Below are 23,464 nucleotides of genomic sequence, written 5' to 3' on the forward strand. Positions count from 1 at the left end.
AATATGAGCATGATATTGCTATCTTCGTGCATCGCGCACATTTCTGTCTGACAGCAAGTTTGCGCTTGGTCCCGAATTGGGACAGACTTCATTGATATTGGCTCCTATGTGCTGTAACGTATTGCGGCTTATGTAAAGGACCCGAATGAGGACCCTTTAAATCAACCATTAGAAAGACCGAATAGACTGCGTCCTTTGACCTTCCGGCATTTCGGAAGGGTTGGGATCGGCACTCAATATGAGCATGATATTGCTATCTTCGTGCATCGCGCACATTTCTGTCTGACAGCAAGTTTGCGCTTGGTCCCGAATTGGGACAGACTTCATTGATATTGGCTCCTATGTGCTGTAACGTATTGCGGCTTATGTAAAGGACCCGAATGAGGACCCTTTAAATCAACCATTAGAAAGACCGAATAGACTGCGTCCTTTGACCTTCCGGCATTTCGGAAGGGTTGGGATCGGCACTCGAGGGCCGAGTCGTAAGGCGTCCTCACTCGGGCCCTTCTACTAAACCGACTTAATACGTTATCACTCAATTGACCAAATCAAGAAGCGTCCTCGTTCAGAATGTCCGAAATGAAAGGCATCTTTGCTCGGTCGCCCTCGAAAAGCCGAGATGAAAGGCAGTTTTTCTCGAATCCCTCAACGACAGTCAGTCACCATAACATTAAAATGCATAGCCAAAGTCATCATTACATCTCCTCTAGAGTCATAATGGCCCATCGGAGCACGCTGGCACCACAACCCCTCTATCTTCACCACAATAAATATGAGGATGACTCGGATCACCCGTTGCTGACAACTGTAAAGTATCAGCTGACCACGCCGGCTGTTTGGATTTGGCTGAAGTTATGCAAATACCCTTCAGAATCTACTTTAAATAAGCGCATCGCCTACTGCATTGATCAACGTTTGAACTACAACCTACAGAGTTCATATTTTCCTCACCTAAGATCAATGCTGACTTGATCATCAAAAGAACCACGGGAGAACCCAACTCCGATCCTTTTACGTATTGTTTGTGTTGCAGGATTGAACTCTCGACTCAATAATCATCCATCAAAGAAGGCCGATGGACCCTAAACACTCTATAACTCACACAAAACCCTACTCTTAAACATCTGACATCAATTATAAACGTCAATTCTATACCACAACTTTGGAGAGTTTTGGTACAGTGACACAAAATTTAAGATATTATAAGAGCAACAGGGGGTGAGACTGTGGGTTTATTAAGAAGAATCCCAACTAATTAAATGCCCTCCTAACGCTACAATCCAAGATGCAAAAAGATTTGCTCTCTTATCTTCTCTACTTAATTAATAATGCGAGAGTAGCCACCGTCATTTTGTGAAGAAGACTTCAGTCTCTCCCCACTGCGGCTACACGTTAAACATACCCGCTCTCTCTCACTGCCAACTGTTCACAGAAGCCCCACAACCAAACACTCATCTTCTCTCAGTGCTCCAAAGCCTCTCAACTCTCAGACCTTTGACTCAAGCTAGCTAGCTCTAACAATGGCAGCTCCCCTTGCTCGCCTCAAGCTCCTCCTCGCTCTCCTCATCTTCTTCCTCTCAATCTTCATCTCAAACTCCCAACAACTCCACTACTCAGAAGGTAAACACTAGCATTAAAAGCTCCAAATCACAATCACCTTCTTCTTCTAGCTCCTCTCTCTCTCTCTCTCTGACGACTGATCTCTTAATTAATTTTATCTTCGGCCAGTGAGTGCTCTTCGACGAATAGCGAAGGCAATTGGCAAGACCAACTGGGACTTCAATGTTGATCCCTGCACCGGAGGAAGCTGGACTGTGCCGGACCCGGTTAAGGGACCTGGGAGTGCTGTTGTCTGCGATTGCTCCTTTGCCAATGGCTCCGAATGCCATATCATTAGCTTGTATGCTACTTTCTTTTCCCCCGCTTCGTTTTTTTCTGGGGGGTTTGGTTGGTGCAGGTTTTGTGATATTTTGGAAAATTATTTGCAGGTCCATAAAAGGGGAGAATCTTTCTGGCGTGCTGCCGTGGCAGTTCATAAGGCTGAAGCATCTGCAGCAGCTGTAAGTTTCTTTATTCTTCTTTTTTTTTTGGGTATGGGGGTAATTTTTCTTGTAATTGGGAAGTTGCTGCTGCTATTGGTTAATTTAAAGCTAAGCCGCGCCCATTAACGATGTCAGAGATCTTAGCCGGAATGTTATCAACGGTACAGTTCCGAGCGAGTGGAGCAATTTGACGCTAATTGGCCTGTGAGTACCAATTTATTAAGCTAATAGATTAATATATTACTGACAATAAATTTTCTAATTAGCATTTAATAAAAATGCAGGCATTTGATGGGGAATCGCTTATCTGGGCCTTTCCCGGAAGCGCTCACCAGTATCACGACGTTGAAAAATCTGTACGAAATTAACATTAAAAACATCCTTTATTTGTCGGGGGGGTTTTGCATGTATACCCCTCACATCTTTAATATACCTAAGACTAGCCCTCGAATTTTAGTATTTGCAAAATCATCCCTTTAAAACTCGAATATTGAGTCTTTCTATTGCTCCAGCATTAGGATGTTTGCTCTTTAAAGAGGACGATGCTAAATTTGCCAATAGTGTACGGTATATTTGCAACAATATAATTTCCCATTTAAAAACTGAAAATGGTAAGTGAAAGGGGTAGAAAGAATCAATATTGAAGAATCGAGGGGCACTTCCCCAAATATCAAAAATCTGAATGGTAAGTTTGAAAATAGCAAAGATTGAGGGGTATATATGCAAAATCCCCTTATTTGTTTGTTCGTTAGCTTGTTGGTTCACCATAAGAAATGTGTTCTGCAGGAGCATCGAGGGGAACAGATTCTCCGGGCCGATCCCTGCCGGAATTGGAAAACTGGTTAACTTGGAAGCCCTGTAAAAATTTCTTTCCAGTCCTACTTGCGCTATTTTGTTTTTTTCTCAGTCCAGGATGGGGGTTTTTGATGTAACTAATGGGGAACCAAAAAAATTTCAGCTCCTTATCAGCCAACGAGTTCAGTGGAAAGCTTCCTTCAGCTCTCTCCAAGCTGACCAATTTGATTGATCTGTAAGAATTTCTCTCTAATTTTCACAAAATTTGGGTTTTTTTTGTGGGTTTTTTCTTGACATGGGTTCTGGTTGAATAGGAGGATTTCTAGCAATAATTTCTCTGGAAAGATACCAGATTTCGTAATGAGTTTGAACCAGTTGAAGAAACTGTGAGAAAAATGCTTATTTACTGTAAATTTGTTAATTTCTTTCCTAAACAATAGTTTGTTAAATTGAAGTTTTGGTTTTTATGATACAGGCACATTCAGGGTTCTTCAATGGAGGGGCCCATCCCTTCTGCTATTTCACAGCTGGCAAATTTGACTGATTTGTACGACGCTGAAAGGCACTCTATTTTTAGTCAATTCTAATTGATTAATTGTGTTGATATTTGACTTCTTTTGATTATTTGTTTATTATTAGGAGGATTAGTGATCTAAGAGGTAAAGGGTCAGTCATGTCAGATTTGAGTGGAATGAAATCCTTGAGAACAATGTGAGTTGGGTTAAAAGAATTTTGGTTTTTTTTTTTGGTTCAATGTGTGTTTTTTTTTTTTTGAGATTAGTTTTGTTGTTTGTTTGTTAGGATGCTGAGGAACTGCTCTATTCATGGAAATATACCATCTTATATTGGAAATATGAAGACATTGAAGTACTTGTAAGTTTTATTTCTTTGATGTCCCCATGAGAAAAAAAAAAACTTTTTGTAGCGATTTTGCTCTTAATTTAGTGCGATTTGTCTTTCCTTGATCTAGTTTTTTTTCCCCCTTGATGGGACATAATCTATGAGTTATTTTCTTGTTATGGAGTTTGCATTACTGACATGATGTTCTGTTGTTTTGACTCTTGACTTGCTATATTAAACCCACCGCAAAGAAGATGTATTATTTTAATTGTGATCAAAAATTTCAATATTAAATGTCTTCATGGATCCATCAAGAAAGATATTCTATATTAAGAGAGTGCTCTAAGAGGGCCTTTTAGATGTACAGCTGTACAAGCATATATGCATGTATGTTAATCTCTCTTTATTAGTAGATATATTCTAGTTTCATCACTGTGTCACTGCTCTGCGGTGATTACATGGCTATGTATGTGCTAGAGTTTGATTTAACTTCCTCATGGCTTTGACGTTCTTCTAGGTAAAATTGGTTGGTAGACTGTAGATGTGGAATTCATTTTCTCTATATCGAGGGGTAAGATATCATCTAGTGAACAAGGAAGAAAATTGGATCAAGCCCAATTTTGCATCTCTTCATTGTATTGTCAGTCTTTGTTAGCAATACCAATCTGTTTTGTTATCCAACTGATTCACAGTCGGGTATTGCTATTGTTTGACCTATTCACATATCTCCAAACTCAAGATTAAAATAGTGTGCTTTTATATGATAGTGAGGAATGATATCAATGAGATGTAAAATGTGGAGATACTATATTATGCTGAAGATGTGTGATTAAATGAATGTAGGTGTTGCTGAAGGTATTGAATGAAATTAGATCTAATTGCCAAGTAATCTGCAAGGATTTTTTGACAAGCCCTTCTCCTATAAACAGTTACCTTATTTAGTAATTTATAACCTACTTACGGGATGACATTGCAAATTTTGTTGAATATTTTTCTGAATTCTAGCTGACAAATTTTGAAGAGGAAAGAGCTTAGCTAATTATGTATAAGTATATATGGAAGGGCCACCTTGTCATTTCTTTATAGTTAATTCTTTATTTCCTAATATAATCTTTGTATTTATATTTTTACAAGATCTTCGTCTCTTGAACATTTTCCTTTATCCTGATATCATTAACTTCAGTGCTGTTGTCTCATACAACTTCGATTATTCAATTTACCTTCAGTATGGTTGTAGTACAGAAAGAGAGTGGTTCCATTCCCAGTGTACCATTTTTACATGTATGGTTTTCTGTTCTTTGAGATGCAGGGATCTCAGCTTTAACAATCTGACAGGAGAAATTCCAAGTACTTTCTCAAATCTAGGAAAGGCTGATTTCATGTAAGTTCATGTTGTTGGATGGCTACTTGTGTTCCGACTATGTGTGTGTGTGTGTGTGGCAAAGAGAGAATTACACTTTTCGTTTTAGCTGGTTATATTCCTTTTATCATCTTCTTATTACCAATCATTTTCTCTTTTGGTACCCGGTAGATATCTGACAGGCAATATGCTTACTGGGACTATACCCAACTGGATATTGAAAAGGAACAAAAACGTGTATGTATAAACTTCTTCTCTTTGACTCAAGAATCGTTTGACTATTACATATCAGTTTGTCTTTTTGTTACTATTAGCTGTTGGTTAACAGCGAATCTATAATATAAACTTTGTTGTGCGCAGCGGAAATTTCGGCAGCACCTCCGGTGCGTAAGGTACACAACAAGAGATTAGATCACAATGAAATTCTCGTTTCTCAAAGGAAACAAGAACCAAAAGCCAGATATCTCATCAAAGTGAGATATCAGCTCTTCCTCTCGTCAGCTCTAGGACTGCGTGTCGAGGAAACCTATAAGCTATTACAAATCACGGCAAGAACACAAATTTTACGTGGTTCGGCAAATAGCCTACGTCCACGGGGCAATGAGGGGGGAGATCTACTAATAGAGGGAGAGAATACAACTAGGGTTTACAATCACTCACAATCTAAACCCTCAAACAAACTCTCAAACCCCTCATAATATCTCTCTACAAATAAAACAAAAGGACTGCACAAAAGCTTCAACACAGCCGCAATTTGTCCTCTGTGTTTTTCACCTGCAGCCACAAAAGAATTCTCTTTGCACCTTCGTACTTGCACGTAGCCAGCCGCCAAAAAGGAAAACCAAATCACAAATCTCCTTTGCACTCTGTCGCAACCAAAAGAACACAACAAACAATTCCTTACCTTGCACGCAACCCTAAAAAGTCCTCACACTAATATTTATAGCATGAGAGTCGGATGGGTCTGGCCCTTTAATCACATGGAAAACGAAAAACCGAAATCACGTTGCTGCTCACGTGATTTTCCTCCCAAAACTCATGTACTCAAACTCGTGGACCCCGCACCACGTTCACAATTCTTCACCTCGGTGAAGTTTTTTTCAAAACTGAGCCGATACCGACCACACCAAATGCCTCACTTGTTACGTTCAGTACGTCATGGCAACGGACTCATAACAACGGATTCCATCCACAACAAGTCGAGATCCAAACGGGAGTGCGAACACTCAACCAAACGTCGGTATCTACTCACCAAATCGGTCTCACCCCCATCAAAATCAACTAATCCAAAACCGGCTGCATCGTAAAGACTGCCTACGTATCCTCTTGTCCAAGGAATCAAGCCTTCACGTAGTTCACCCAAATGACCGCTAACGACCTCAATCCAATAGAAGAGTTTGTAACCCTTCTCCAACATCACGATCAAGTCTGCGGCTGATAGCACCTTCAATGGCCCTAAACTGAAACAATCCAAACATCTCCACCTGAGATGAACCAATGGCCATATCCAGACTACATCTATCAGCTGTACTCGAATCAATCAACCTATCATCTGCATCCAAATCAACACGATTCCCAATGTGTCACATCAGCTGAAATCCTAAATGATACAGTATGATCTGGAGTTTTCACCAAACGTGGAGTAGCATCACTCCCCACCCGCTGTGATGTCCCAAATATCTGATCACCACTCTCAACCTGCCGAGAGTTAAACGTGACATACCTGCTCAGAACAAAGTCAGAAACCAATACATGATAATCAAACACGTATCTGAATCCCAAATATGCTATCGGATCAAATCTCACATCCACGATGTGACCAAATACTGGGTAGCCAAACATCTGACATAACCCAAAATCTGAAGTAGCTCCACCAGATCCCATATCTTTACATACAACAGTCGACAACCTATACATGAGACGGCCTAAACATGTCGTAGCCCGCACACCAATGCCAATGCTCGACATCAAACGCCGATCCTCCTCCAGAAAGGAACAGCTCTCTAAATCTGCCATCTCATCACGCCGCCTCAAAGTTTCCACACCAATGAAGTATCTCCAATTGCCGTGAGCTCGGCACAAATACAGAATAGGTCCCTCTTGTACCTCTCCCTAACATTAGACTGAAGTACCTTCACCTTTCTGCTAATACACTTCCTCCATTTGTTGCGGGCTTCTAGAACTTCACACCAATGGGACTTGGTTGCAACCTACCAATACCTAGAGCAATCCCCAACTACGGAAATTACATACCTATTACCTCCTAATAATACTCCCTTGGAAGGCCCCCGAATGCCTGAATGAACACCCCTCAGAAGACCCCTCGAATGATGGATAGAAGTGTCAAACTCCATCTCGGTCTTCTCGCTCATACCAATGGGTTCACAGGACTTCAAACTGCAGGTCATAGCACTCATTAACAACCTATGCACGGTATTACCAATCAAATAACCCAGCATCAAACAACGCCACAGTCTAGCCGAATCTGATGAAGTCGTCATCTTCCTATCAATCGTCGTGCTTCCAAGTTCACAATCATGGACCCCAATGTGACCTTCAAACATGCATCCTCCAATGTCACTTTATAGCCAGATGTCACCAAAGCTCCTAGTGAAATGATGTTCTTCGACAACTGCGGAACGAACCTCACTTCATCTAACTCCTGAATCACTCCGTCATACATCCGAATACGAACGGTACCAATACCACCAATAGAGCATGCATGTCCATTACCCATGAGCACAACATCCTCCCTTTCCAACTTCTGAAAGCTGAAGAACCAATCCCTCCTAGGACAAACGTGGTATGAAGCACCCGAATCCAATATCCACTTTGTAGAGTTGACAACACAAACTGACGGTAGTACAGACAACGAATAGCCCGAAGAATCCGAATCTGAATTGTTGCCACTAGTCTTGACAACATTCACCTCTGAAGCTTGTACAGCTTTTCCCTTATTCTTCTCGGCTCGATCTAACTTTGGGCATTCAGCTTTCCAATGTCCATCATCTTTACAAAAGGCACACTGATTCCTACGAATCCCACGATGTGCACCTCTAGACTGCGACCTCCTGCTTCGGTTTGAACCACGGCCATGAACTACTAATGCATCTCCCGATGTCTTCTTGGAGGACTCATCAACACTCTTCCTCAACTCATAATTTACCAACGCTGAGGTCACCTCCTTATAACTAACAGTAGTTCTTTCATTAATCATAGTTAGGATAAAAGTATCATAATCATCATTGGACAACGAACACAAAAGTAGCATCGCCTTGTCTTCATCCTCAATCATGATATCCACATTGGTCATGTCTGAAAGTAGCTTTGTGAAGTTGTTAACATGCTCCCTAATGGAAACTCCCCTCTTCATCTTGAACTGGTAAAACCTCTTCTTCAAGTGAAGCCGATTCTTAATGCTCTTAGTAAGATACTTTTCATTGAGTGTTTCCCACATCTTCTTTGCCGACGTCTCGTTCATCACATCATAAATAAGATCCGGTGTCAAACATGACCGAATAACTCCACACGTCCTACTATTCATCTTCTTCCAAATCTTAGCTTCCATCTAGGCAGGTTTCTCTTGTAACTCAAGAGTTTCCTCCAAATTCTGAGCGTCCAAGGCGTCCATCACCTGACATCTCCACAATCCGAAATTAATCTTGCCATCAAACTTCGGAACATCAATCTTCATGTTATTGATGCTCAAACTATGTATCGTCTTCGTAAGAGACGATCCCGATGTGCTTGTTTCACCCATGTTGTCGATCTAATCTTTAAATAGGAATCCTTCAGCGAATCCTTCAAACAAGCTCCCAAGTCCAACCCGGAGCTCTGATACCACTTGTTGTGCGCAGCAGAAATTTCGACAGCACCTCCGGTACGCAAGGTGCACAACAAGAGATTAGATCATAATAAAATTCTCGTTTCTCAAAGGAAACAAGAACAAAAAGCCAGATATCTGATCAAAGTGAGATATCAGCTCTTCCTCTCGTCAGCTCTAGGACTGTGCGTCGAGGGAACCTACAAGCTATTACAAATCACTGCAAGAACACAAATTTTACGTGGTTCGACAAATAGCCTGCGTCCACGGGGCAATGAGGGGGGAGATCTACTAATAGAGGGAGAGAATACAACTAGGGTTTACAATCACTCACAATCTAAACCCTCAAACAAACTCTCAAATCCCTCACAATATCTCTCTACAAATAAAACAAAAGGACTGCACAAAAGCTTCAACACAGCCGTAATTTGTCCTCTGTGTTTTTCACCTGCAGCCACAAAAGAATTCTCTTTGCACCTTCGTACTTGCACGCAGCCAGCCGCAAATAAGGAAAACCAAATCACAAATCTCCTTTGCACTCTGCCGCAGCCAAAAGAACACAGCAAACAATTCCTTACCTTGCACGCAACCCTAAAAAGTCCTCACACTAATATTTATAGCATGAGAGTCGGGTGGGCCTGGCCCTTTAATCACACAGAAAACGAAAAACCGAAATCACGTTGCTGCTCACGTGATTTTCCTCCCAAAACTCATGTACTCAAACTCGTGGACCCCACACCACGTTCACAAACCTCTCTTGCTTGCAAGTAAACTCCTGTTAATGGATAATTAAAATTGTGCGTCTGGCTACAGTTTAATTTTGAGAAGTTATGAACTTGAGAGACTAGCCAATACTCCCTCCCTATCCTCCACCCCCACACTCCCAGACACCCACACGCGCGTGGGCAGTGGATATGAGTTGCAACCTCATTTAGCAAAGTGAGCTACCAAGAAATAGAAACGGAAGATCCACCTGCTGCGATGTGACTATAGGGTGGGCCTCACCACCGAGCTGCCACCTCATACCCATTTTTTCTATATAAAGGGCATCGGATAAATTTTAATTATGTAGAATATTTTAAGAGTTCGTATGCTTATCTTCTACTAATTTCCATTATGGTCCATTTTAGCAAAGAAATAAGTATTTTTATTTTAATATTATTAAAGGGATCTTCATTTATGCTGACTGTCAGTTTTACTTTCAGGGATATCTCCTACAATAATTTTGAAATGGATAACTCAAGTCCTACAGAATGCCTTCAAGGGAGTGTGTAAGGATTTTCCCTCTTGGGACTTCCATTGCATTTGGCTTTTTTCTTTCCACTTTTTCACGGTGATCCTTTGTTTAATGCTTTCCAGTAACATGGCGGAAAGCTACTCTCCAGCAGTGGATATGTATGTACCTCTCAGTAGTATTAAATTCATTGTGATCCGTTGGATGTATCTATTGGTGCAAATGCAAAACATAGTTATTATAGTACTAACGTGGTAATAATTGAGTGCTTATTCCTTTTTTAGATCTACTGTTCCTTCATGTCTAAAGAGGACTTTCCCTTGCAACGATCATAAACAATGTGAGTAATTTAACTCTGAGCTCTGTCCTTGACTTTGTGGTTAGTTATTTTATACTCTTTTCTGTTGACAATATCTATCTAATTTATCACACTGCTAACAATCTTCTTATGCTAAGGAAGTGATCTTTTTTCAGTAATCTGCTTGAATCATGGCATTCCAGAAAGAGCTCGTAAATAATCATAAATATTGTGTACTCAGAGATCATTGGGTTTTTTTTAAAACATTTTTGTTACTGTGAGCTTCATGAGAAAAAGCTAAATCTGTTCTTGAATGTCATATTCTGTTGACAGACTTCAAAACAGAAGCCTTAAATACTTAAGAGGCACTAACTTGTACTGTTGCAATCTCCTGGAGCTATTAGGAACAACTCCGGTTTCCATTATTATCTAGGAGAAGCTAGCTAATATCTGATGCTAAATGTGCTCTCTTAATACATGATGCCAATAGGTGATTCCCACAGGGCTTCTATGAGATCACCAATGAAGAATCATCAATTTCTTCAATGATAAGATATGTGCTACAAAAATGTCTCACCTTCTTTGTGTCAATTCTTGGCTTTTGTGACTTGGCCTGTATTATCTGAGCTTCCTTGAAAAGTTAACCAGCATGACATTTCCACCTAGATTTCAGATAAATCCCTGGTCACAGGTGATCTTCATGCTGGAGAGACCTGGGGCATCAATCACCAACCTCTATCATCTATATATGCAAACCAAACTAGTCTTCTTGATCGTTGAATATGCAAATTTGGACAAGTGCATGTGTATAATTTTCATTAGTGGACTAGGTCAAACGCTTTGATTTTAATTCCTCAGTAAGAACAGAGCAAATTTGAATAATATAAAGTTCCTCTTTTTTCACATAGTCGGACGTTTCACAGAATTTAGATCCTCAACTTGGTTTTGTAACATTTCATAACAGACCGATATTCGTTGCACATTAATTGCGGGGGTAAAAGTACAGTTGTTAATGGGACAAGATATGAACAAGATACAGAGGAGAGAGGTGCTTCAATGCTGTTCCTAGGTTCAGGTTGGGGATTTAGCAGCACTGGCAACTTCATGGATAATGATATTGACTCTGACAACTACATTGCTTCAAATGCATCTATCTCCATGCCCAACTCGCAGCTCTACAAAAATGCACGGCTTTCTGCTATTTCCCTTACATATTATGGCCTTTGTATGCTGAACGGGAATTACACTGTGAAACTACATTTTGCAGAAATAATTTTCACAGATGACAATACATTCTCAAGCCTCGGGCAGCGTTTATTCAATGTTTATATTCAGGTAATTAACCTGTAACAGTCTTCCCTTATAGCAACTATCTGATGTACTAGATGTGATGCTCACATGAAATGAGCTTCAATATTGCTGATGCAGCTGGCGGAGCAGGAAAGCCAATTATAAAAGCTTTTACTGCATTAATCACAAGTAATACATTGGAGATCAAATTTTATTGGGCTGGAAAGGGGACAACTGCAATCCCAACTAGAGGCATCTATGGTCCTCTAGTATCAGCTATCTCTGTAACACCAGGTATGTTTGAGCTTTCTGTAGCTTTATCTTTTGTTGTTTTTTAAACTTTGCTGCACAGTTACATGTTTCCTCAGTTCAAAGCAGGTCAGTGGTAAATGATTGGCCAGAATAGTATGCTAAACTTGAGTTTTGTGATGGTCATTAGCGCACTGTGATTGTTATTATTATTTTTTCTATTATACACTTAAGACAGCATCATCTTTCTTTCCTTTCATTTGCTTTTCAGACTTTGAACCTCCTCAAGCCACTGACCATGGTATCAAAAAATCACACATCGCAATCATGATATGGACCTTAAGTGCATTTTTGATCCTCCTTATTCTGTCTGTGGCAATTTTTTGGGGCAAAAGGTTGCAAGGACACAGTTCCGTATACAGAGGTAATAAATGTGTCCCAGTAAGTTCAGAAGATTTCAGATACTGCTCAGTGTATTATTCCTTTTACATTTAAAGAGTTTATACACCTATATTGATAATTGTACAACATTATGGAAAATGTAAGAAACTGAGATTTGCACATTCTTTGAAGCTTGGATCCTAGAACACATTTTCATGTATGTTGCAATTTGTTTCAAATCTAGCAAAGTTTCTTGTTATGTAATTATAGAAATATCATATGTAATTATCTAATGATCAGTCGTAAGAACTTCAACAGCTATGGTGTCTAAGTTTCTAACATATCTAGATTTCTTACATTAAATTTGATAGCATCAGATATAAGCAAGCTTTAAGAAAATGTAAGATATTTTTGGTAAATCCACCACCTAATGATGTCTCATGCAGCAACTTCAGTTCTATCTACATCTACAGTAACTTTTTTGAAAGTGCTCTCCATAGCTACGAATCCTTTTATCAATGTCAAATGTACTCACTGTGTGCACAGTGTATAATTGTTTGGATCACTTATATGCTTGCTCAAACCATAAAGTGTACAATATCTCACAATTGTTGGATAAGGTTCGCGTGTTACCCTTCCATCCAAAGGAAAATTCTATGTTGTAAATATGGAGGATTGCATAATCCTTCTACAGAGAGGAAATACTGAACTTGCCTCCTCTGGAAGTTAACCAAATAATGCTTCAAAGGAACATATGATGCAAATCTTAAACCAACACTTGTCTCCATCCTCTAGTGGATGGTAGTAAGATTCATGAATGTTTCTTGAGAATGTCAAGTGAGATGCCACAATTCATGCTTCATGACAAATCAAAGTACAAAGTTCCATCTTTTTCTTTTCTTCATTCGAGCTCCATGTTAATACTTATTCTTCTCTCTTGTTTTTCTTTTTGTTATCCAATTTTCCTCGACGTTTAGCTCTGAATGATGGACAGATCCCCTTCCTGGTGGGCTAACATTTTGGAGAAAAAGTGGGTTCCAATAATTAACCTTTCTATAATTACTAGTATATTCCACGTGCTTTGTATGTGGATTCAATTGTTTTATATTTTGAATTTTTTCCGTTGACCAGAAAATAGTGAAGTGATTTTAATATCAATATAAATTCCTAAATTGCATATTTAGAATTTTGTTATGATAAATGAAATTGTACAAATAAAATTGTGTATAAGGAATTGTATGGCTAATTATTATATCTAGACAATTATTACAATTTAATAATAATTATGAATAATTATAACATACTACATACTTATTTGATATTATAATATATCTCAATTATTATAATAATACAATTGTAATTTAGGAGAATTATAATAAATTATTATCTTATTTTATAACTATTAAATAACTATTTAATTAATAGAATAATTATTAACTTATATTGTAATTCATAATTTAAGTAATATTATTAAAATAATTACACTATTTATATTGTATTGTTATACTATTTATTAAAATAGTATAAGTCTTCGTAGTACTTAATAGCATATTATTTTATTATTATAAGTTATTAATTATAGATTTTGGGAAAGTGAGGTGGTGCATAGAGGTATGTGTAATTAGTGAAGGATTAATTATAGATAATGACATAATTAGGAATTATTAAATTTGAGAAGGTAAAAAAGACAATCAAAAGTTTTGATATAGCAATCCTCTTCTATAAGTAGTTAAGATTAAATATTTTCTAACTTTGTTGAATAATTTGTTTTACTTGTTAGAATATTGTTTTACATGCTATTTAAAAGAAAGTGCATTAATTCTGTGGCATAGAAGTGTGACGTCAAAAGAGAAGTAAAGCCAAAAAATTATAATGAATATAAAGATGAATGAAAAAAATGACATGGGAAGCTTACTTAATAGTGTGAATCGATTAAATAAAATGCTATGAGTGTATTTTATCTCTTAATAGCATGCAATAATGAGTTGTTTCTCCACTTTGAAACAGAGAAAAAACTTATTTTTTAATGATAAGGAGAATATAACTTATATGTATTGTTTTCAATACCTTCGATATAGCTGATATATCAAGCCGATATATCCTTTTACAAGTCATGCTGCAAAATAGTATGGTCTCAATATTTTTTAACACTTTTTGGTAAATTCTGGGCAATATATCCCCAACGTGACCAATATATTAGCCTATATGCTGACCGATATTTTCTTTTAAATGGTTTTTCACTAAACAATATAGTCCTTCAGAATTTATTTAATGTTTATAGAAAAATGCCAGGCGTAGCAAATCTTTTAGAAAATTCTAGTAGACTCTTCTCCTAAGTAAGTTTCTATAGTTGGTTAGTGATCCTAAACATATGTTATTTATATTTTTGTATGCTTAGATTGTTTTAAATATTGTCTAGATTACATTTTAGGATATCAAATTGTATATGCACGTCATTCGACATGACACTCTGATATTTACTGTATGTCCACGATATTTCCCTGACATGCGCACTCAAAAATGGATTTTGGATGTTCAATATTTCTCGATATTCGCTATTTAAAGCCATCCTCATATGTAGAAAGGAAAGAGAACTCATTTAACTACATTAATTACATCATGCTTAGAATGGCGGCCTCCCTATGTTGTATGAAAATGCCTTCTACCAGGTCTTTTGAAATTTCTTTTTATGTGATAAAGTTGTTCTTTTGATCGTTTAGGATAAGATGCACAAAGAATTTATTGATTAGAATAATAGATATAAGATATATATGAAGTGGAAGGAAGAGAACAATGATAAGTATAATGGGAAGAGATGAGAGAAAAGATTAAGTAGAAGAAAACTAATATTGTTTCTAATGAATGGGTCACACTATTCTGAATCAATCGTCTATTCCTGTGTAAGGTGATGTAATACTGGGAAGATGATGCAGACGACATAAAGTATATGCATTTATAGGTTTATTCCAAAACATTTTTATTTCATTCATTCCTAATGTAGGAATAGCAAGAAAGAGCGACACAATCCTAATGATTGATCAGAAGATATAAAGAGATTTTTTGCCGCCAAGAGTCCCAATATTTTGTAATTGATGATGGAATTGGACTGGGGAAACAGTCGGCGAGAATATGATCCCAAATACAAATAGTGTAAGAGCAACGAGGGAAAATGTGATCATTGGACTCCAGACAATTATATCAAAAATAACATGTAGGATGATATGCCCAATTCATCTTGGCAAGATTATCGATGTTGAGCAATCTACCATATATTGCTTACTCATATGAAGAATTTTGACATAGAGCAAAGAGGTTGCAGACTCTAATTGATAGAGAGAAGGATTGATTTAAAAATCATTATTAAAGGAGTAGTAAAAATGTTTACTGTAAAGACACTCTTTGTAGTAAACTTTCAGGTTCGAACATCATGTCCTTAGGTGCAAATGTGTGGATTTAAGATATTGAGTAGTGGTTGCAAGTCTGAAAGCAAATAAGATAGTGGACACTGTCTAAATTTTGGATTCAAAACAAGCTAGTTATCAAGATCTTCACTGGAGAGGGGATGTGGTCTCTAATATTTTGTGTAATTCAAAAGAATCTAGAAAAGCGGGATGTAAGATCACTATTTCCAATCCAATGATCCAAAAGAATGTAGTAGTTGTCGAGCAAGGTAGACGCCCTCTTTGATATATAAAATTTTTGTATCTATATTGGATTTTCTTTCATGCAACTCAAAAAACAGAATAGCCCAACCTAATCACCAATCAAGCGGCATGTGAGCACGGATACTCATAACTAGGACACGCTCAAAGTGCTTGTTCCTAGTATGATCTAATTTTGCTAAGACTCTGAATCTGCCAAAAAAACTCAATAGCTATTTACCCTCTTCTTTGGAGGACTCTACTAGCGTGTATCAGCCCTCGTCTTCTGGAACAATTTCCTCCACTATTCCCTTTGATTTTGGAATGGATAATCATACTCACTTTGAGAACACTCCTTCTAAATGGAGATTACATGATAGGAAATGAGGCCTGACACATCCCAAATACAATGCCTTCTAGAACAGTTGTATTGCATGGGTCTTGACCCATGAATAACCACTATCAATAAAAAATCTCTATCGTTTAGAGAGAAGTGAGATATTAGATTGTTTGAGATGAACGATACTAAGACCTTCGACCGCTTTACTGCTACACACCTTCTCATTACACAAGCAAAATGCACCAGTAACCTCACTTTTCCCTTTCCAAAAAAGTCTCTACAATGTGATCAACGTGTTTTATTTTATAACCCTACTTGGAAGCTAATAGAATGATATGTAGTAAAGTTGGAGTGAGATAAGCGCGAAAGTAACGAGAATTAACTAGCCCTCCCTAAAAAAGTGATGATGCTTTCCAAAAGACTAGTCATATATCAACCTGATCCATAAGAGGTTACCAATAGGAATGAGACTTTGTTAAAGGCTTGATCAGAATTATCAAATAAGTGAATGGAAATCTACTAAGGTTGCATTGGAAATTTATAGTAGTAAGTTGTTAGGGCACGATTCTTACCTTATGGGTAGAGCTAGAGATGCTGCAACACTGAAATCCAAATTACTTTAATAATGTTTCACGTAACTAAGAATCATTTTGTACCTCTTCTCATCTATTAGGAATTAAATGCTTCCTTAGAAACTTAACGTTCTAGTGCGAGTTTTTAACGATGAAGATTTTGTGCTATCATTAATATTCTTATTTAAAGAGCATGATTTCGAAGAGTTAAACAACATAATCTCTCTCAATCCAGGAACCAAATTTCGGGCCAAAACTTTGTACCATTTCGGTTTTGTAAAGTATCAATCCGATGCATGCTCTAAAAATCCATATCATCTTGATAACAATAATAGTGTTAACATTTTAGTCTATATCGTTCATGTCTTGCCTTATAGATGGCAAGCAACCAAAGTTTTAAATGTCGGATGTCGGGTTCATGTCGGATAGCTGAAATCCATATCGGGTAGCGGAAATCGGGGATAATATCGGAAGACATTGACTAAATATCGGATTGTCATATCGGGTAGTGCGCATATGTATAATATCATGTCCTAAATATAAGACATTGACTAAATATCGGATTGTCATATCGGGTAGTGCGCATATGTATAATATCATGTCCTAAATATAATCTAAGCATTCATAAATTCAATATAAGCATACTTTATAAATTCTATAGACTAAACATATAAAAGAAGTAAATAATATATGGATTTGGGTTTATAAATTCTTTCTATTGGGTTCATAAGAAACCCTTAAGCATGAGAACGGGTCAAACGAGTTTGAGTATTTATCACTAAATCCAAACCTGATAACAAAAAACAGATCTTAAAAAAAAGTATCATATCGACCGATTTTTCAAAGCTAAAAAATAGGCCGATATGTCCGAAATGACCCTGATATTTTCGATTTGGCCCTGAAAACTGACATACGAGTTGAAAACGTTCATGTCGTGTCGGTCAAAGCCCTCAAACCGATATGTCGGACATGTCGGCCGATATTTAGAACCCTGCAAGCAACTAGTCTCATCAGCAGTCTGGTTTTGATTTGTTTATCAATTTCTTAAGTTTCAGTCAGAAGATACCAGACATGCTGGAATTCAGTGAAAATTTTAATAATAAAGAGTGAAAAATAGAATTGCAAATGTAACCTATCTTCATACATAGAAACATATATGACCAATGCAAGCTCGCGCACATGCACACACAAATTATATTAGTGATGCAAACACACACACATATATATATTGCCATATACGCATATGAACCATACATGTGCCATACACATTAACCTTGAGAAGAAACCTTCCGAAGCGAAAAGACCTATTAAAACCTTCCTACCTTGAATTGCTGAAAACTGAGTTTGAAGCCAACTTCCAAAACTGTAGAATTTTATAGCTCATTAGTTAGAAGAAGTGATGGGAGTGGAGGTAGGCCTGAGAGAACTTGTTTAGGAGGAATTAAGAAGGATATGATAGTGATTAGCTTAAAGAGGGGATACAAGCTTTGTTGAAAAATAGGATTTATGTAGCGGACCCCAAAAATTTGTGATGAAGTCTTCGTTGTTGTTTCAGCCAAGTTGGATAGGTAAACAAGTGCATTTGAGTCTTGATACCTTCATTCTCATGAAAGCTGTGGGCATTGGCGAAAGTCTCAAAAAAAATGTATCTGACCTCTATTTTCCTGTCATCAGTGGAATATACCACATTTAAAGCTCACATGAAGAATACCTGCTCGCAGGAAAACTTGCCAGTTCAAGGTCCAGCTCTAGTATATGAAGAATATGATATCTGGAAAGAAAAAACATATAAGTCTCCTTGACGTAAAGAAAAAACATATAAGTCTCCTCGACGTTCACGATGTCACAGATAAACCAGCTCTATGTTCCAAAATAAGACATTTAACTTTTTCATATTTTGGTTAAATAAAATAACAAAATATCAAAGAAGACAGGCTCAATTCCAGCATAAATTTTGTGTTCTTATCAATACTTTCCTTCATATTGGATAAAACAACAATCTGAGGATTTGTCCATACTCTCTGATCCTGATCCAACACTTTGTGTCCCCCTGTAAAAAGTGCCCTTTACATCAAGGAAATATTTGTATATCTTTTTTTATCACTTTTTCAAGACATCAGATATAGGAGAGTTAAGCTTTCCACTGTCGCATTCCGATGTATGAATCAACCATGGTCACAATACTAAATTATTATTATTATTTTTTTTGCTTGCTTGTGCTTATAGACACCATTCTAGAAACCATGTGCTTCTGACTTATAGTTGGACAAGGAAAGAAATCTTGGGATTTGATCAGGAGAGAACCTTTATATGTTTCTTGAGTTTGTACACCTTCACTATCCATGTCAGTTGTACATAATTCTCACATTATGCTTTTTTCCCCTGGTTCAACTGCTCTACTAATATTTATTCTTTCAGTGTCAGGAAATTTTCAATGTGCACCCAGATCTTAAGGGAAGGGGAAAAAAGAAATTAAGACAGCAGTCTTGTCATTATGTCTTATAGTTTCTTAACTATGTTGATTTTGTACGCCTTTAATATCATGCCAGGTTGTAGGAAAATATATTGTACTCATTTTCCTAGTCTAACTATCTGATGTATTCTTCATTTTCAATGCCAAGATGCTTTCAATATGAACTGAGATCTTAAGAAAAAATTTCCTTGTGGTTGCTGGTTGCATATGAATGTTTTACCTGTTCTGCAGTGTTTAAGTTTAGTTGGTAGTGCTGTTTTCTGCATATATCAAGTTGAAGAGGAGATAGACAGACTTCATTTTACAATTTCCTGTTCAATAATTGATCATTTTTTACTAGATCTCGAAGGTCTTGATCTGCAAACTGGCTCTTTCACCTTGCGGCAAATTAAAGCAGCAACCAGAAACTTTGATGCTGCAAATAAGATTGGTGAAGGTGGTTTTGGTTCAGTTTACAAGGTAGCAAGAAAAAATCTGCCTCTTTATGTAACTCATATGCAAAACATACCCTTTACTCACTTCACTACTAAAATATATGTTTTCAAATATAGGGCATGTTATCCGATGGCACTATAATTGCTGTGAAGCAGCTTTCATCAAGATCTAAGCAAGGGAGCCGTGAATTTGTGAATGAAATAGGCATGATATCTGCTCTGCAACATCCAAATCTCGTGAAGCTTTATGGATGCTGCACAGAAGGCAACCAATTATTGCTAGTTTATGAATACATGGAAAATAATTGTCTTTCTCGTGCCCTTTTTGGTAAATTATTACTCTAGTCAATAACTTTTTACTGCCACAAGTTGGTTCCTTTTATTAATTATTAGCATGCCTTTTAGGCAAGGATCTGGAATCAAGAATGAAACTGAATTGGGCTACAAGACGCAAGATTTGCCTTGGCATAGCTAGAGGTCTTGCCTATCTTCATGAAGAATCCAGACTGAAAATTGTCCACAGAGATATTAAGGCTAGCAATGTTTTGCTTGATGGAGATCGCAATGCCAAAATATCAGACTTTGGCCTGGCTAAGCTCAATGAAGATGACCGAAGTCACATTAGCACTCGAGTAGCTGGAACAATGTAAGTCTCTCTTCTTGATCTCTTCAGGAGATTTATTTATATTCTATAAAGATGAATAATATCTAAAATGGTGTTTATAGGAAGTTATGATAGCAGCAGTCTACTAGATGTAAAATAATCTGCTGGATTGGCTTGTTAATGCACGTTTAATGATACATACCTTGATACTGATTTCTTTAAATAACTTTCTGCAAATCTCAAATCAAATATAAAACAATGTTCATTTCTTTTGAATTATTTTCCATTTATACCTATGAGATGAGCTTCATGTGTCCATCGCAGAGGTTACATGGCTCCGGAATATGCAATGCGAGGTTATTTAACTGATAAAGCAGATGTATACAGCTTTGGAGTAGTTGCTTTAGAAATCGTAAGTGGAAAGAGCAACACAAATTATCGACCAAAGGAAGAATTCGTCTATCTCCTTGACTGGGTAGTTCAACTCTTTCAAGCCTTTATGCTCTAATTTTCATTACAACATGTTGCTAGTTAGTAATTGACTGATAGTTTTGATGATTTCTCCATTTAATGGGGTTAATTGCACATAAACCCCTGTATTATTGCCATTTTCCACTTACTACCCTTGCAGTTTCACTAAGATAGCCCACTATATTAAATTCTTCTGACTCTTTTACCATTGGTGAATTGTTTGGCATATATTTCCCTTAGGTGAAATTAGTCACCTCCATCTAAAGGTAAAAGAGTCAAAAATAAATTAAACCCTGGCGATCTTTTTGCAACAATGAAACTACATGGATAGTAAGGTCAAAACAATGATACTACAGAGGGTCTACGTGCAAGCTATGTTGCATGGGTGTAGGTATGGGTATGGATACCGGTTCGGGTATGTATACGGGACAATGCAAATTTGTAAAAGGTAGGGTAAGGGGACAGAGATATACAAATATTTATATGCATATATATTATATTGGAATTAATAATTTATATGAGAAAGGGTGAGAATTAAAATTCCTATAATATTTTCATGTTTCTTTTATTATGTCGATTATAAATTGGAAAATCACTAGTTAGTGAACTAAAAACCTAATTTACCCTTCAAAATCATAATTCGAAACCTAACATATGTCCAACAAGTTTCAAAAAGTGGATATGATGCATGGGATATATGTCCAAAAAATGTATGATTAATATGTTGGTTGGGGAGGCTTAGTTTTTGTTCAAACTAGCTTTTAAGCTAGCTTTTTCTTTTCTACCCGTTTGGTAAAATAATAGATAAGTTGTAAGTGTCATTTTTAAAGGCTGGTGTACCCCAGCTTTTAAACAACTAGCTTATAAGCTCACTTATATAAGTTAGGTTTGACCAAACAAATTACAATTCTCCCAAACATTTTTTATACTATTTTATCATAAAAGCTAAAAGCAACTAAAACCAACATAACTTATAAGCTTTAAAAAGTAAGCCTTCCCAAACACCCTCTTAAGTGTTTCAAATTAAAACGTGTAGAATATATGTCCAAAAAATGTATGACAAATGTTTTAAATTAAGACATGTCTTATATAATTGAATACATGCCTGAATAAATGTGTGCATATATGCAAGGAGTGTCCAAGGAGTTTGGGTAGTAGTTTATGGGTATTGCTTCAGTAACCCTTGTGTATAAAACTAATAATTGACCAATAATTTTGTCATTTGTCCAATTTTGGTAAAACCAGGCTTGTGTTCTTCAAGAACAAGGGACTCTTCTCGAGCTAGTGGATCCAGAACTAGGATCAAATTACTCTGAGGAAGAAGCTATGATAATGTTGAATGTGGCTCTTTTGTGCACAAATGCATCTCCAACACTTAGACCTTCAATGTCCAAAGTAGTGAGCTTGTTGGAAGGACATGCACCCCTTCGACCCTTACTCTCTTCCTTGAGCTTTTCAGCAAATGGTTTCAGCAGTAATGGAGTACGGCGAAATTTTTGGCAAAACCCTAGTCAGAGCCAAACCATGTCTCTAGATGAGTTGGCTACTCAGTCCTCTGGTCATACGTTGGTTCAAGAAGAATGGTGATGCTTGTAATCAACTCCTAAAAGCTTCGGTTAATAATAAAAGTTGAATGTAATTGTGATTGTGTTGTGCGTCATGTTTGAGTAAGTGTATATATTCGGGGTACTATGTAACTGTTTATAAATAAATTGGTCTTTTGTGATCATTTCAGGTGATAATTTTGAGAATGTAGTTGCTGATGAAATCATATTTAAAATTTTGCAGTTTTGTATATGGCTTTGTGTTGTGCTTCACAGATGGAAAATAGTTTTCTTTAACAAAATTCACTACTTTGTGGAGGTTCCATACCCTACTTATTTTAATGAACTTGGACATTCCATAATTGACTACATGAAGATTTATTGCGCTATTATTGAATGATTCATCATCATTGGCTAAATTACCATATTCGTATTTTAATTAGACCCCCTTTACTAATAGGGCGTTTTCAATGGGTAATTTTACATTAAGGCACTTTGAATGGGTCAAAGATGCAATAACACCCCAATTTTCGTTGGTGGCTAATTCTTCCGTGAGAAACTGTTATTTTTTGCTAGAGTTTTTTTTAATCTCCTAACCTCTGAAAATTATTGAATCTACACTAAATCTACTCTTCCATACTTATAAGAGGATCCAAAGAATCATTATTATGCTACAGTAACTAGTTCCTGTGAACAGTAAATCAACCGCAGTCAGTCTGTTGCAACACATTACTGTACCGGGAACAGTAAATCAATATTTTTTGAAGTTACTGTTTATGTTACAGTATTTTACTCTGTCATAAACAATAGATAAAATCAAAGGTATTAAAATTTAGATCATCCTCTAAGTATAAAGGGAGTAGATATGATTTCTAAATCAAATGTATTAAAACTTGAACCCTCCTTTTAAGTATAGAGGCGTAGATATAATTTGTTATTTTAAGCATACAATAATCAAATTAAATGAATTAAAATTTAGAGGGAGGTAAGCTTAAAATGCAATACTTAAAAAAATAGGGGTCGTGCTTTGCTGCACACTAGTATATCATAATGTGGCAAAAGAGAAGACTTTA

The 23,464-nt window shown here is 36.9% G+C and overlaps 1 protein-coding gene across 1 annotated transcript; it reads left to right on the forward strand.

The window, feature by feature from the left end:
• Positions 1-1,281: 1,281 nt before the first annotated feature.
• On the forward strand, positions 1,282-22,576 carry LOC109827070 (probable LRR receptor-like serine/threonine-protein kinase At1g07650). The gene is made up of 24 exons (XM_020394034.1): positions 1,282-1,620; positions 1,729-1,900; positions 1,989-2,060; positions 2,178-2,246; positions 2,327-2,398; positions 2,829-2,900; positions 3,001-3,072; positions 3,152-3,223; positions 3,313-3,384; positions 3,477-3,548; positions 3,639-3,710; positions 4,987-5,058; positions 5,209-5,274; positions 10,066-10,131; positions 10,220-10,255; positions 10,379-10,434; positions 11,357-11,738; positions 11,801-11,976; positions 12,203-12,355; positions 19,679-19,797; positions 19,890-20,100; positions 20,178-20,418; positions 20,701-20,851; positions 22,093-22,576. The coding sequence occupies exons 1-24, from the start codon at positions 1,521-1,523 to the stop codon at positions 22,432-22,434; spliced, it is 2,988 nt and encodes a 995-aa protein (XP_020249623.1). The 5' UTR covers positions 1,282-1,520; the 3' UTR covers positions 22,435-22,576.
• Positions 22,577-23,464: the final 888 nt, after the last annotated feature.

Source organism: Asparagus officinalis, unplaced genomic scaffold (assembly GCF_001876935.1).
Source record: "Asparagus officinalis unplaced genomic scaffold, Aspof.V1 AsparagusV1_Un16, whole genome shotgun sequence".
NCBI classification, from domain to species: domain Eukaryota; kingdom Viridiplantae; phylum Streptophyta; class Magnoliopsida; order Asparagales; family Asparagaceae; genus Asparagus; species Asparagus officinalis.